Genomic DNA, 16,150 nt, shown 5'->3' on the forward strand with positions numbered 1-16,150 from the left:
AAAAGCATGCAAAATTAGGAGATCTTTCTATATCTAAGGACAGTATGTCTATAAAATCTGGAGGAGAACAGAGTAATTTTTTATATGCCATGTATTGCTTAGTTTAACATGATCACATACTTGGAGATAAACAATTACAGTTTTGATTGCAAAATTATATTTTTATAGGCATATCATAGGAGCAAAATACCTTTTGGATCACATTCACTAGTTGCAATTGCATAGAAATATTTTTAAATGAAAAATTACTGCAAAGCAAAGATATGTCTAGTTGGAGCTGAGAAGGAGAGGAGGAGTTCATTGTCTTCCCAAGTCCCAGTTGCCAAATGTGAACTTTATAGTGTACAAAGATAGTAAAAAAGCAACCGAGTTTTTCATCTTGGCTTTTCTGTAGGTGAAAAAGCAGAAACATTCAAATTAATTTTGTGAGAGGATCTCGCACACAAACACTGGTCCAAGTTCCTGCAAATGAAAACTGGTTGCCTGGTAATTGGATACAGAATAGTGCTGTATCAAGGTTTAATAATGTATTTAAAATACAAAGTACAGAAATAAAAATTCTTTTCTTTTTTTCTCTTCCAGGTTCTCTGGGAGATGCTAACAAGGGAGGTCCCCTTTAAAGGCTTGGAAGGATTACAAGTAGCTTGGCTTGTAGTGGAAAAAAACGAGGTAAGACTACGTTTCTACATTCAGGTACATAGATCAGAAAACAGTATTGGGGTTTTGCAAAAGACTTTTTCATCTTCTTCAAATTGAAAGTAAGTTCACGCGTATGGAAAGATTAGCAGTAGGAGCTAACACAAAGGGTCAAAGTGATGTTATTCCTCATGAATGGACCCTTTACATCTAATTGTTGCAGCTTCACGTCGTGATGCTGTAGATCAAAAATTGTACAAGTACTGTACTAGTTTCTCAGTCTCAATTGTAAAACCTAGGGGTTTGTTCTTAGTGATGAAAGAAGCCATTGCGTCCAAGGTAGGGGAACAGTTTAACTCCATCTCCTGCGTTTAGGACATCTTTTTACTGGCCGGGAGTTGATATATCTGTAAGAGACCTTCAGCTACTTCAACTTAACTCTCCCAGCAGGAGTCACTATAGTACAAGAAACTGCCGCTTAGATGAAAATTTCAAAAATAAAAGAAGAAAAAATAGTTTTAAAAAAAGAGAGAAATTACAGTTTTGCCACCTACGTTCAACACTACATTGAAGATGAGCTCCTCACTGGTATCGGCAAGGCTGTGGCATAGCTGCAAGCCTCCTCATGCAGAGTCTTTCCATTTCAAAAGCACTTCAGTGGTGTAAACACCGTTTGTACAGTGTCCCCAGCCTCGCTTTTCTTCTTCTCACAAATTGAGGCTTTCAGTTAGTTGGACATGTGAGCGTATATCTGAACACATAGTCCCTTGATATCAAAGACAGTAACTACATTTAAAAAACATTTAAAGTTGTGACTGTACCACACACAGACAAGCATGGAAATCCTCCACAAAGATGAAACCTCCTCTATCTAGACACAGCGGAAGCTTGGGAAACATTACAATGGCGAGGCAGTGGCTGTACAATACAGATTTCTATTCTTCTACATAAACTGTTTCTCAAAATGCTTCAGAGTTAAACAGAGGAGTTAGGTTTCCTCCTCTTAGTTTAATGTTTTTTGTTGGTGTTTTTTTCCCTCTCTCTTTTTTCTTCTTTTTGAGGACTGGATTAATTCCAGTGAGTGACACTGTGATACACCAATTAGTTGGAAATGCTACTATAACAGTGTGAAGATTGTGAATGTGGTCTTCTACTGTATTTATCAGAGCAGGGGGCACAAAGACACTCTTTCTCCTAGTTTAAGAAAAGCCTCATGCATCTTTTTGAAGGAGGAACCATAAAACCTTCCATCAATAGTATTTGTTTCTTGTGCCTACCATGTGCAGTTTTACGTGAAGGGTACAGAGTGGCACTGGGAATGTTTTAAAGAGATGTAGTGACATGCTAAAAGATGTCAGAGAGTACAGCACATTTCTCTACAGTTTTCCAGAGCCAGGGATTGTGTAAAATACAGTATCAGCAAAATGTGGACATGACTATTTTACTCATGGCTGAAGACACCCAAGGGGTGGCATTCTCAGAGCCAGCTCTTTGCCTGTCAGGTACCACTAGCCTGCTGCTACCATTTTCCTTAGAGGGCTGTGAGGGAGCTTAGAGGGCATTGCATAGTTTTTATTTTTTCTGGCCGTGACTTGGATAACATGTCCAGCATAAGCCTTGTAAAAGTCAGTTGTGCTACTTTTCTTCTTAGTTTTCTGTGTCCCATAACAAGTGTAAGGGTCAGGTTCTGCTCTCAGTTCAATCTGTTGATATCAGTGGGATTGCGTGGTTCCAGTCCACAACAGGACTGAATCACTGTTGAGCCAGTCCTCCATTTTTTGGACTGCAAGTCTTTTAAAATCGGTGTGGGATCGAGGCCAAAGCGTAATTGCATAAGGTGAAAAATCCCCTTTGCAAAGCCTGAGGCCAGCAAATGGAGTAGATTCTAATGTTTCTGTATGGTTCTCCTTTGACACTCTGCATCATTTCACAGTGTTACTTTTATTGTGGTAGAGATTTTTTTTTTAAGCCAAAAAAGCAAAGCATGAGAGTTCAGGTTATGCTAGATATGATCTCATAATAAATTGCCACTGAGAAATATATTCTTTATTATAATATGACATTTGGAACCTGCTACCTCTATATTACATATTATATAGGTAACCTTCTGCACGAGTGAGACAAGTGGTGATTGCAACTGATTCTCCACCTCCTGGAACAGTGAGGGTTACAGCCAGTGTATTTTTAGGCCAATGACTCAATTAGAGATCAAGCACCAGTACAACTTATTTATGCATTTTACAAATTTCTGTGTATTTCTTCCACAGAAACCCTTGCACATTAATTTATGACATTAATAATCAGACTTCTGCAGTGCCTCGCCTCTGTATCTCATATTTCCAGTTTTTATGGTGTTCAAATGCTTGTGGAGCAGAATTGTTAAACTCTTACTTTTGGCTGCCGTGTCTTGTAAGGCTTTGCAGGTCATGCTGCAGTAATGTAATGGTACAGAGTGGCATAACTTGCTCTGCTTTGCTTCTGAAATGGCAATAGTAGGGCAGTTGAAAGGGTCTTCCTGGCAGGTTAGTCTGAACAGGACTGTAATACCTGGTTCTCACCTCTTAGAGGACAGGAACCCTTTTTCCAGCTTGATCTCTCTTACATTTGGACTCATTTTCACTGAGAAACTGGTTTTTTTATCTAACTTTAACAAATTTATTTATATAATATGAAACATCTGAAGTCAGTTAACTGTATTAGGGAGAGCAGAGGGATCTCCTTCAGTGTGTAGTGTTGGAAGCATGTGCAGTCAACTGGAGAGGCTTCAGTATCTGTGTATATGAGAAAGGATTTCCTTTTAGGCTTTCCAGTCTGGAGGCAGGCTGTTAATGTAAAAATCATCTAAGGCTGGCTGAGTGAATTCTTTCATGGTTTAAAACTCTCAGCAAATGAAACCAAACTAGCTTCAAACTAATTCTCTGTAGTGAGTGGTCCTGGCTATAACCAGCAACTCCTTGTCTTCAGTCATTAGGAAATATTTATGAGTTCACTGTGCTCTGTGAGTGCTTTCTGAGATCTGCATGTCCTCATTAATCCTTCTGACCACAGGCTCCTGAAACATCTTGTTTCATGTAGAGCCTCACTTAACTCTTTTTAACTCACTTAATGTAATCTATATTTCAGCTATTTGTGTGTCAAAAGTGATTATAGTATTGTACAGCTAGATCATTTACGTGGGAGAAAGGAATTAAGGCAGGCTGTACATTATGCCTATCTGACAAGCATCTTAAAATACTATGCAGTAACCTCCACAAACTACTATGTTATAGTATTAAAAGCTGTTTCTCTTGGTTTTGCTTCTTCTCTCAGCTTTAAGGAACTCCATTTGTGCATTTGATACATTACTTTCTTATAGGTCTATTAAAAATTATTTGTGCTTCCTGCTAGTGGTAGTAATTTTGATTTTTCTTTCTCATATGTCTCCACATTTTTTATATTGCGTTTAAAAGAGGAAGTGTGCTTCAATTCTTTGAAGTCTATTGCTCTTATTGGAAACTGTTAGTAGCAGCCTGAAGGGAAATGCTTCCAGTAACTGGTACATTCTCTTTCCATTAGAGATTAACCATTCCAAGCAGTTGTCCCAGAAGTTTTGCAGAACTGATGCACCAATGTTGGGATGCTGATTCAAAGGTAATTAAATGTGTGTTTGATTTCTACACCACCACTCCAGCCTTGCTTTGCAAAATGCATTAGCATTTCGTCAGGGGACAAGTCTGAGCTGACACCATTGACACATTTCTTCACAAAGATACCCAGGACTGTCTTTTTTTTAAGTGGATTTATATATTTATACCTAAATGTGTGTCTCTCCCTTATAGTCAAGAGTTACTATGCTGCTAACTTTCCTGACTAGTAAAGACAATGGCAGGAAATATGGTATGATGGCCAAAATGTAGCCATTTTGGAGCAAGTGGAAAAATTGCAGATTTTGTATTTTCTTTCAAAGGTTAATATTTAATCCCTCTTGGATGTATGTGAGCATCACATTATGAAATACATATTTCAAGGTCCGGTTCTGTGCCCTACTTGTGTTGAAAACACAAGTATAAGTAAAGAATAAGTGAATCCGTAAGACATGGGTAGGAACAGCAGCAACACACTCTAAATTAACATTAAACCTTTCCTAATCTCTTCCCTTAGGACTTGAATGGTGAGCTTTATAATGACTTTACTGTAATAATATAATAATAGCAGTACCGTTTAACCATGAAAACAGAATAAAAAGTTAAAAGAGCTGCACCATTGTCCCTATTAATCTGCTGCTACAAAGAAGGGATTAAATAAGTATTTAGAGAGTAAAAGCTTTTGTAGATTATCAGAGTTACCTTGTTTAAATGGACTCTGCGACCGTCGTGTTGTACATAAAACTGTCTGGAAGGAGCCTGTGGGCATACTAGCTTTAGTACCAAGGATTAACATCCATTTCCTTTGCCTATGAAAATATTTAAGACATTGAAGAATAGTTAAGCAAAGGAAATTGTGCTCTTCTACTCAAGTCAAGGCACCAGGAAGAACTTTGTTTCTTTAAACTCAGGAGAAAGTAGGCTACTACTTCAGAGAGACAAAGATTAATTCCAAGACAAAGTAGAGCATATAGGTGCTCTAAACTAGAATTTATCGCCAGACAGTAGCCATAGAGGAATAACAGGAGAAAGAAAATATCTATTCTTGGTCTCTCTTTTTAAAGCAAGGAGTTGCTTTCCTACAGAATGGATCTGGAAGACTGAGATCCATCAACATGTGATTTCCATGTGAACAGACATAAAATTGCCATTCCCTTAATAGCTCCTTGTATTCTCCCCACAGAAGGGAGGGGAGAAACATGCTTAGAGTTTTTGAATCTACAAGTAGGCTGCTTAAGTTCTAGGTCAGTAATTACTGAAGAGGACTTTCAGAGCCAACTACTTATCTTTACTAACTGCTCCCAAATGTCAGCATCACTACCAAAGGCCTCAGAATAAGAATTATTGGAGCTTCTTTTCTGTAATTGTAGCACATGCTAGATCAGCTCACTGCCTTGTTCAAGCCACATCCATAAGTGTCCAAAAGACTGTTGCTGTTTTTCAAGGAGAGGGAGGGATTTGCATGTTGTAAAAGAATGATGCTTAACCATCCGGATGAGCAGAGTAATTTATCTGGGTGTGGGCTGGTTCCTGGGGACCTTGTTCCCAGAGGTGTCTCTGATGCATGCAAAGTGTGAATCTCACGTGAGATGGGGTTTTTCTGACAGTCTGCTCTTCACTAGTTTTTTTCATGCAGCTCTTCCTCTGTTAGGCAATTACAACTTTGTTCACATGACTGAAATGGAGTTATTTGTGGTCACAATTTGGGTATGTGACTGACCTATTCAGTCACGTGTTGGGAAAGGATCACTACTTACAGTTCTCAAAATGCTTTGATAAAGGGCTGTGTGGCCTGCATGAGCCAAAAGATGGAGCACGCTCCTCTGAAATACTGCTCTGTGTAACGTTCCCTTTTTGCCGGGATTAGCTTTAGAAAATCAGATCGTTGATGCATGAACAAGTTACTGAAGGTCAAGCAGGGGTGAGCTTGAGTATGTCAGCTGCTCAAAAGCAGTTGCTAAGGTGCATACTTTTAGCCCACAGAAAGCATGAGGTAACTTTTGGTGGCTTACCCCTGAGAAATGAGGGATATGCATTTATGGTGGGGCTAAGGAATACACTTGGAGAGCTGCTGCAGAGCAGCTGGAGTGTCAGACACTGCTCACACCATAATTTCTTCATGGGAACAGACAGAGTTATTAATGCTGCTTTGAATTCTTAAGAATTTCTTCACACATGGGGAAAAATATTTGTAGTGCATTGCTCCACGAGATACTTGGGATGATAGTATTTATGCAGTTTAAACTGCTAGTTGAAACAAACAGTTCACACCTTAAAATTTCTACCAAACAAGTTGCTTTTGCTTGGGTATTAGGTAATTGTAGAAACAAGGTTGCTCATGACTGATGTCTTTGTTTACTGGGGTTTCGAGACATGGGTGAACAATTCTTTCTCATTTCATCTGTTCCTTCAGTTTCTCCCCACATCAAAGATGTTTATAAATTATGGAGTATTTTAATGGAAATCAGAAATCTGGGAACAGAGAAGGAGCAAAAAATGAAAGCCATATGGATTAAATATCCTGGTTTTATGCAGACCTATTCAGTAAGAAATACTGAGTGGAAGGAAACAATGAAAATATTAGCCAGAATTATTTCTAGAGGGGCATATATTTTAAAGATTTCAGTATGAGACATCACAGATATAAAGGGAAACAGTTTTCAAAGGCGACTCATGCCTTGATATTTTAAGAATCCCTTATAATGGCTTTCTAGAAAGTGCTAAGCAGTTATCCACTGAAAAGAAGACTTTTTTGTTTTTTTAAGTTTCTCAGCTCAGGCTCCCAGTTTCACAAATCACTTCTTGCCAGTTTTAACCAAGGTACCATTCTGCACTTAGAGTGCATTTATTAAATCTGAAATTATCCTTTCCTAGGGGCAAAAGACCAACAAAACCCACATGACAGTGTAGGCTTGTGCCTTCCTGTCAGGTTTTTCTCCATGCAAAGCTGTTACCTGTAAATCTGGCAGCTGCAAAGCTGGCAGGGTTGCTGCTGGCTGTTCACAGAATTTGCACAGCCAGAGATGTACAGTACTTTGACAGTACTGTGTGACTCTGCATTTATTCCAGCTCCAGTTGCACAACTCAGCAGCTCCTTTGCCTGTACTGTAGGACCCACCAAGTGAGTGTTGCTGCTTCTCCCAAATCAGTTGGTTGATCCTTTTGCCCACCCTTAGTAAAAGCCCTGTTCTCTGTCATTGTCTCCACTCTGGTTACTCCAGACAAGCCTGACAGTAGAATTGACTGTGCTCACTTAGTGTCAGCCCTGCCCTGTACTTCCCAGTACACACCTGAGAAAAAAGGAGCAAGCAAAACTCATAGAAGTGTTTTGTAAATTATCCTGAATAATCCATAAAATATTGTAGATAATGCAGCATGGGAATGTTTGCCCTTGGTGTCTTCCTGAAAACAGAATTTGTTTAGTACAGGCACATTATGGTACCTGCTAGTCTGTTGGACAGTGTGTAGCAGTTCCAGTACCCTTCTAAATTGGAGGGAGCCACTGTCTCCTGTCTGGCAGCTTCCTCACTATTTGGGAAGCCCTTGAATCTCTTCAACAGTTCACATCTGCTGGTGTGGTTACAAGAGATCCAGTAGTAGCAACAAAAAGGGTGTGAAGGCCATTGAAAGGTTCTTCTGCCCCAAAACTGCAGTGGAGTTGGTGGTGGTGTCACGGATGGATTTTGTGCGCTGAGCCCCCAGCGCAGCCAACTCCTGACCAGGGAGGTTTGGGCTCTTCCAGAGTGTGTTCAGAGGATCTGCTCAGCTGTCGCAGGTCCAGCAGCATCATGCACCTGGAGGGAAGGACGGCCGCCTCCCCAGCCCCCTGTAAAGGCAGGGTGACCCTGCTGGGTTTCCATCCAAGGGGCTGTGTCACCAATGCAAGCAATGTGCCGCTGAACAGGTACCTGTTGCCGTGAAGCTCAGCATGCCCAGTTTGCCGCTCCCTGCGTGCTGGGCTGGGGACCAAATTGTGTAAGCACATGGGTGGCTGGGGCAAGCATGTCTGTTGCAAAGAAAATCTGTGTAGCTCACTGAACTGCCCATTGCCCAAAATCATGGAGATGGACCAAAAAATGACAGACAAAACCTCCAGTTACAGCCGAATAGTGCAGCATTACAGTATAAGAGAGCTTGTCTCTTTTTTTGTTATGCATTTGACACTTTTTCATGCTGTTTGACATTTAAAATAAAGAAATTGTCTTTCTTTTATAATGTGGAAATCACTTGGATCTTCCTGAGAGAGACACCTCAGCATTGTTCCTAATTGTTTTTGTGCTCCCAAATTAAAATGCACGTTTTAATTGCGGCATCTGTAATTTTAGCAGAAATGGTATAATTAAAGGCACGATAGAGAGAGAATGTGCATCATCCCCTTATTATGTATCTACATTTTGTTTCAACCTTTTGTCTCAACCTTGTCTGGGGTCTGTCAAACAGACTAACAGAGTCAGCGCTCTTTCAAGAAACACGTTTAACTGTGGCTTTTTCAGTTTTCAGTTATTATCCTATTTCATAGCTTCCCCTTGGGACTAAGGGAAAAGTGAAAAAACCAGGGAAGTTTTAACTGCTCTTTCTGACTTGTGAGCACAGTGGGTGCTGGATGGAGAGCCCTGGAACAGAAAGTTCAGTAAATGAGCCCAGGACAGAAGAGCACAGGGTCCACTAATGTGAGCTTAGCTGCCAGATGAGACATCCTTCGCTAGCCTCAATCTTCACTTCTTCCCTGGCTGCTCCTGAGGTAGCTAAATGAGAGTTTTTCTGAAAAGTATCTCCTCTGCAAGAGGGGAACTGCAGCCAGAAACCTGTTTTTGATGGGCAGCTAAATGGCTTGTTCACACACCAAAGAGTTTATGTTAATACCTGTAAAAGGCCATCTGTATAATTACCAGTTGCTAGTGGGCCAGCCTTCTCTATTTGGAAGCATTTTCCTTCTTAGCTTGAGAAAAGTTATTCTTTCAAATTAAGAATCTAGATGATTATTGATGCTTCTAATGTTTAATGCTGTTAAGACATGGGAGACTAAGCTAAGGCTTGAGTCCTACTAGCCTATGTGACTCTTCCCGAACTTTTCTTTAATGGAAGAACAAAAAGAAACCATTTACAGACTTACAATCCTCTTGTAGGATGCTGTGGTCAGAAAGAAGTGTGGCAATTTCTGTTAATTGTGAGGTTTCAGGTGAAAAATTCCTGCAGATAGTTTTAGTAGTTTTATATGAATGCAAATGCTCTGTTTTGGTTTTCTTTTTTTCTTCAGAAAAGACCGTCTTTCAAGCAGATTATTTCAATCCTGGAATCTATGTCAAATGACAGCAACCTTCCAGACCAGTGTAACTCATTCCTGCATAACAAGGCAGAGTGGAGGTAAGTTTTCTTCCTCCCAAGATGAAATGATGTGGTTTTACATTGAAATGGTGTGAGTGTTTTTTTTCAGAAAGACATCAGACTCTGATGATGTACTGGTAGAAAATATGTGTGCTTGAAGTATTTTTAGAACGTAACTTACCTTGCTGTTTTTCAGGAATGCCCAGAATGTTGCGAAACTTGTAGTAGGAGCCAATGCACTTAGCTGTACCCTATATTTATTATTACACTGGTTTAGGCATCATGATATTTCTGGTTTTATGATTCATGTCTTAAAACCAATTACAAGTTTTCAGTCAATAGTGTGGGGGCAAAAGAGCTCAGATAATATATAATATGTAGGTTTGATGCAATTTTCATTGAAAGTGTATTGGTGATGTTAATATTCAAACCAAAAAAAGATAAGGGGCATAAACCCCTCCCCCTTCCAAGTCAAGGTCATGCATTCTACCATTTTTTATACATTCTCTCCTTTGTACTAACTGTGTGTCCACACATCCAGCATATGCCCAGGCCAGTCCTGTTTTTGCATAGTGTCCCAGCACCGCTTGACCATATGATTTTAGCTATTGCTGATTGTGATTGTTATTCGTAAGTGATTATAAATGGAGATGAGATTTGAGAAAATTTTATTACATTACAGTTTTGAAGTAAAACTTCCAGCCTCCTTTTTGGAATGTGCCAAAACTTCAAAAACCTGTCCCTGAAGCTTATTTGTGGGTTAGAAAACTTGCTGCTTCCCAGTACAGACTTCTGTTTGAGAAGAAAAATTGAAAACAGATCTGCACAGGGAGATGATTTTTGCAGACGATCATGCCTCAGTCTATATTAAGAAGCGTTGGCCCTATGCCAAACAAGCAGGGAGCAGAAATACTGAAAAATTCCGTGCATCGAAGAAACCGGGACGGGGTGGAGGAAGGGGACGAGCACATGGAAATGGGGCTTGTGTCAAACCCGGCAATCCCGCGTTTCTTCCGCTGCCTTCCAAGGAAAGGCAAGACGTAGAGTTTTACTAGGGCGAGTGGAAAAACTGAGCCGTGGCTGGGACGGCCCCGGTCACACGGCGGGGTATAAATAGCCCGGGCCGGGCCCGCCCTGGCTCGGCCGCGCTGCCGGCGGCCCCGGGCCCGGGCGGGCGGCGGGGGCTGCGCGCCATCTGCTGGCGGCAGCGCCGCACTGCGCCTCCCGCGCCGCTCCGCGGGGCCGCCCCGCAGCGCTGCGTGCCCGGCCGGGGCCGCCGGGGCTGCCGGGGCCGCCGGGGCCGCCGGGGCCGCCGGGGCCGCCGGGGCCGCCGGGGCTGCCGGGGCCGCCGGGGCCGCCGGGGCTGCCGGGGCCGTGTCCGGGCGCTGCTGTTTCGCGGCCACCGCCGGGCCCTCTGCCCTCAGACCGGTGTTCTAGGGCGTGGGACAAATTTAAAGTACCCACGCTTACTTCGTGGCCACCGTTGTTTATGCAGACTCTGAGCATCATATTGTGGTTTTGATGGCAGACAGAAGAAGGAGGGTTGGAGAAAAATACACCCTAGTGAGGGGTTTCTTATACACCCTATATAGTAAAAATATTTATTTAAAAGATGAGCAAGTACTCAAATGTCTTTAGGAAAAGCAAGTAACTGTTTGAATCCTGCCAATATAGCAAAATAAAAGCTCTGCTAGCTGACATTTGGTAACAAACATTGTTTTACTTAATCAGTTTATTTCTTGAAGTGTGATTCAGTTGGCCCAAGTATTTCTTGCAAATTTTGTTTTGATGCACCTAAATTTCTCAGATGAGGAATGTCTGAAAAGGTGTTAATGAAAAGCCATGTAGCAACAAAAAGCTCTTTAGTACTATCAAGTAATGGGAAAACTTCTTACCATGGAGACTTGTGTTAAAGATAAATATGGCATTTTTTCTGGACTAATAAATGACTTGGAGGCAAGGAAGTATGAGAGAGAAAATACAAATTCATGATGGGACATGATTTGCCTGAAAGCAAAGATGATTTCTAAATCAAGCCGAAATGAAAACACAGGGTTCAGAAAGAGCCCAAGTCATGTGGACGCTTGTTTGGAAGCTGGAGGGGTGCTCTCCTACCCAAATTCTGGTAACAGCTGCCTGCCCTGATGCAAAAGCCATGTCTGTATGGAGGCGTTCATGAATGTTGAGCCAAATTAACAGAAAGGATGCAAAAAATATGCCACCTGAAGTAGATGAAAGATGCATAAAGTGATCCCAAAGGATAAACTAAAAGAGACTAAGTTTGTTACTGAAAACAATTGCACAGAAGTTTAAGATGTTTTAACTTCTGCATTGAAAAATCTTTGCTTTTAGTGCTTGCTTTTTTTTCTCCCCATGGTTTTTTATCCCACAGTGTTTTGCAAAGAGATAGCTGAACCAGCAGTAGGGAAAGAATGAGATGTATTACCACAAAATAGGGAATTTTAATGAGGCCTGGATATCAGAGCCCTGGAGAAGGGTGAGCTTGGGAAAAGCAAAAGTTATGCTTGTTCCTTTGAGGGACCTCTGAATTAATGATCCAGATACTGCACTTTCATAAGGATACTGCACTTACCAAAGCAAATCAAAGCTCAGACAAGCTGGATTGTGTTTTTCCCCACTCTTAAAAAAAGGCAAGCTGAGGTTCTTTTTGTATAGACATGCCAAAACTGTAGCTATAATAGCAAGCAACTGGAGTCTTCGGTATCACTGCCTGGCTGGCATGAAAACTGAGAGTGGGCTGAATCTATACATGACTGGTGGAGTTGATAACACAAATGATGCTTTGACTTATCTATATAATGTGGTCTTATTTGCAACATTTTCTGGTCTTAATTTTTGTATTAATAACACATTTTGATTTGCTCGTTCTGTATTTCTTTAGAATAGTTCAGTGTCTTCTTTCCTAACTGTTCTACACGTGTTTGGCACATTTTATTATTTAATAAAATAGGGGCACTGTCTTACGCCCGAGTTGCGTAGGTCTGCCCTATGTTTAAGTCCATATTCTGTGATCTTTTTGGAGCCCTTTCTCAAGTCACTTGTATTACAGTAGGAAAAAATTACTGTAGAAGTAATGATGTTCCAATTCAGTGAGAGATCACATTTGTCTGCGTTTAGTCATGTAGACTAACTGCATCTCTCCTTCCATCCTCTCCCTTTGAGTGGCTGCTCCAATGATTAAAAAAGTTTATTATTGATACTTAAATTAGTGTAGTAAGTCAAGACACATAAACAAATGCCAGTCATTGTTTTTAATCTGGGAATGTTTATCATTATAGTTTCTCAAAATGCAGTGTTTGTTCTTCAGTGTCACAGAATGAAATTATTCTAGAAGAACCAGTAAACTCAGACTGCAGAACTACAGAAGCAAACAAATCCACATGTCCTACCATGTATAATATTTCAAGCTGCTTCATTTATGGAGTAGGACTCATTAACTGGGCAATGTACAGTAACTTTCTCTTTAATTACACAGTTTCATTATGCAGTGGAATTATTTTTCAGAATGCAACGGTTTTTGCAGACTGACCTTGTATTATAAGAGAAGTTTCTGTCTAATGAAGAGAGGTAATTACAGTACAAAATAGACTTTTGACATAGAGAAAACTATTGTTACCAGGACTCCCCTAGTGCATAATATTATTTTAAAAGAGAATGTAATTTACATATGTAAAAAATAATAGCTGTGTGTAAGTAGCAGCGATGATGAGAGACAAACTAAGAAAAGCAGTGCTTGCAACTGCTCTCAAATTGCTCTGTAGTTCCCGCAGTAGATAGCATAGTATGTGTTGCACCTGCCAGAAAGGGCTTATGAGGGATATGGGTGTCTGGGGAGGAGTCGCTTTCTGACCTTTGGTCCAGTGCTTTTTAGTTTGTTCCCTCATTGTCTCTTCATTACAATGTGTGACCACTTCCTACCCAGCACAGAGATCTTGATCTATGCGTGCCTAAATATGACAGAGAATTTTTCTTGAAATCTGAAGCATGATAATTATGAGGGGCATTTGTTCTGACCACCACATAGAACAGCTCACTCAGCAGGACTCAACTGTGATAAATGCCTATGTCCCCAGGTGGCTGATTTCTGCAGTAGAATTAAACATGATGGTAAAGTTTGCAATAGGATTTGATGGTTATTCTAGCTCTGAATCCTTTCACTGTACTTTGTAAGCATTACTCTCTGACAGAGGTATCTTATCAAAATGAGAAATCCATAAAATTTGGAATATTTATATTATTTGATTTGCTTAAATAGACTCTTTGGGTATGCTATTTTCCCACATTGAGAGGCTGAACTCTTTTAGGTTGATAGTGACAAAGAGTTTAATCATTCCATGCCAGGACAGGAGTCCTGGAAGGAAGAAGTAATTCTCTTTCTCCACCCAAATAGAAATGACAGCTAACTCTGTTAGTCCTTCTACTTTCTTTATGAAAACATTAGAAGGAGCATATTGTGCCGGTTTGGCCAAATTTAGAGATATATCCTCTGAGAGAAGGCAGGTCACCACCCCTCCCCCACCAGGTTTGGGGAAAAATAAATTATCCTCAAAGGAAAGTGAAAGAGATAAAAACTATTTATTTAACAAACACACGGGAAAAGGAAAATAATGCTAAATAATAAAATCTTCCGCTGGGAAACCTGGGAAAGTGTTCGAGTCCTCCCTTTGGTCTCCTTGGAGCTGGGGCTTGGGCCAGGGCCAGGCCCTCTGTGCCCGGTGGAAAGTCCTCCCAATGTGCTCTGATATTGAAGCAGTCCAGTGGAAAAGGGAGAAAATCCGAAATTCCAGGGAAGGAAAAAACTTCAGCTCGCAGTCTCTCTCCGGAGAAAAAGAAACTGAACAACTGGCCAAAAACTGACCTGGGGGCAGCAAGCCGGGTGCTTCTTCGCTCCCCTGCTGCAGCTGGGGGAAAAAAAGTCACTATCTCTGTGTGACCTCGGACAAGCTGCAAACTGCTTTGAAAAAGTTTTGCTCGGTTTTCCTTCCTTCTCTCAGGCTCAGTTTAGAGGCATAGAAAGGCACAAGAATTAATTTCTGGGTATAGGGCAGCGAATATGGGATACACATCATAAAGTCACCCCAAGACACATATTTTGTTCACAGTGTGTTAACACAAGAAAAATAACATGGAAGTTTGAGCAGAGTATTTGGCCTTGCAAAGTCCAAATAGCTATCTTTGGAGCTCTCTTTAGGGTCTCTTGTCTCCTTAGGAGCTCACTTTTTCAAGGAGAAAAATAAAACACTGTGATTGACTCTTCCTACAACTGTCAGGATACAGGTGGCAGGCAGTGCACAATCTCCCAAACAGGCTCAGAAATGGTTTGTTAAATGCAAGTTCAACCTCTGATAGAAATTGGTGATTTCTTTTTGATTACCCCACAAACAAAAAATATGTCTGAATCTGGTGACATAGTTGTTGTTCACCTTCTGTGTATTTGTGTAGTGCAAAACAAGAGCAGTCCAGTTCATGTGTTTAAAATGTACTGTCCCTCAGAAAGCATGTCAAAGGAAACTACTTTCTTAAGGGAGGTACATGCAGTGAAACCAAATAAAGATGGTATCTACAGCTTCTTAGAGTATTGCCTTTGTTTCCTTCCTTTCCTACTTTTCGTAGTACTTTTTTGCATGTATGGTGAGAAGGGGGGAGAAATAAACCAAATCCTTTTCACAACTGTTCCAAACTTGAGAAGCTTGTATTTGTAACCATTTGCAGGGCTGGGTCATATCATGGTTTGTATTTTTGCTCTTGTAGCTTCACGTCAAGAAACAGGAAGGTTAAGTGGGGAAAACATTCCTCCACAAAATGCTTCTGTGCATTTTGAGTGTAAGTCCAAATAGTATTTTATAGTCAAGTTATAAACCCAGACAAACGGGCTTCTTGGACTGCCTGTATTGTGTTGCTAATGCTTGTCCCATTGCCAGTTCTTAATGCAGTTTCTTTATGGATCAGATCATGTTTCATGATGCTGGGGGGAAAAAAAGGCATTTTTGTTTTTAAAATGTTTTTGTTATATGGTATTTTACTCTTTTAAATGTTATTTTTCTTCAACTGAAGGTATTATGGTTGTTCTCAAGTATAAACATTGCCATTTGTTCCTAAAGCTGTGAAAGACTTTGCATTTGGTAATTAAATGAACTGCTTGAGTTAGTATTGTACTTTTCAGCCTTTCACATTTAATTAACATTCAAGTGGGAATTATGAACAATTTATATCTGTCAGGAAAAGACAAGATGTAACAAATTGTCTCCGTGCAGATGTGAAATTGAGGCAACCTTAGAGAGACTAAAGAAACTGGAGCGTGATCTGAGCTTTAAAGAGCAGGAACTAAAGGAACGGGAGAGACGTTTGAAGATGTGGGAGCAGAAGTTAACTGAACAATCAAATACTCCTGTAAGTAGACAATAATTCAATCTTTCATCTTGTGTCAGAAGTATTTGGAGCTTTGTCTGTGTAAATCTCAAGACACACCAAGGAAGTAGTGCTCCTGTTTTCAGTTGCTCCTTTGGGCCAATTTTATTGCATCACTCCAGATAACAATATTTTTT

General features: G+C 40.6%; 1 protein-coding gene across 2 annotated transcripts in view; it reads left to right on the plus strand.

Annotated features, from left to right (window-relative positions):
- The window catches only part of MAP3K20 (mitogen-activated protein kinase kinase kinase 20), a 92,079-nt gene that overhangs the window by 40,712 nt on the left and 35,217 nt on the right, over positions 1 to 16,150 (plus strand). For both annotated transcript variants that reach the window (XM_039555590.1, XM_039555591.1), the window contains exons 8-11: positions 583 to 669; positions 4,192 to 4,266; positions 9,517 to 9,623; positions 15,860 to 15,995. In XM_039555590.1, coding sequence (XP_039411524.1) covers positions 583 to 669; positions 4,192 to 4,266; positions 9,517 to 9,623; positions 15,860 to 15,995 — 405 coding nt within the window. The remainder of the gene's footprint in view (positions 1 to 582; positions 670 to 4,191; positions 4,267 to 9,516; positions 9,624 to 15,859; positions 15,996 to 16,150) is intronic.

Source organism: Corvus cornix, chromosome 7, assembly GCF_000738735.6.
Source record: "Corvus cornix cornix isolate S_Up_H32 chromosome 7, ASM73873v5, whole genome shotgun sequence".
Lineage (NCBI taxonomy): Eukaryota > Metazoa > Chordata > Aves > Passeriformes > Corvidae > Corvus > Corvus cornix.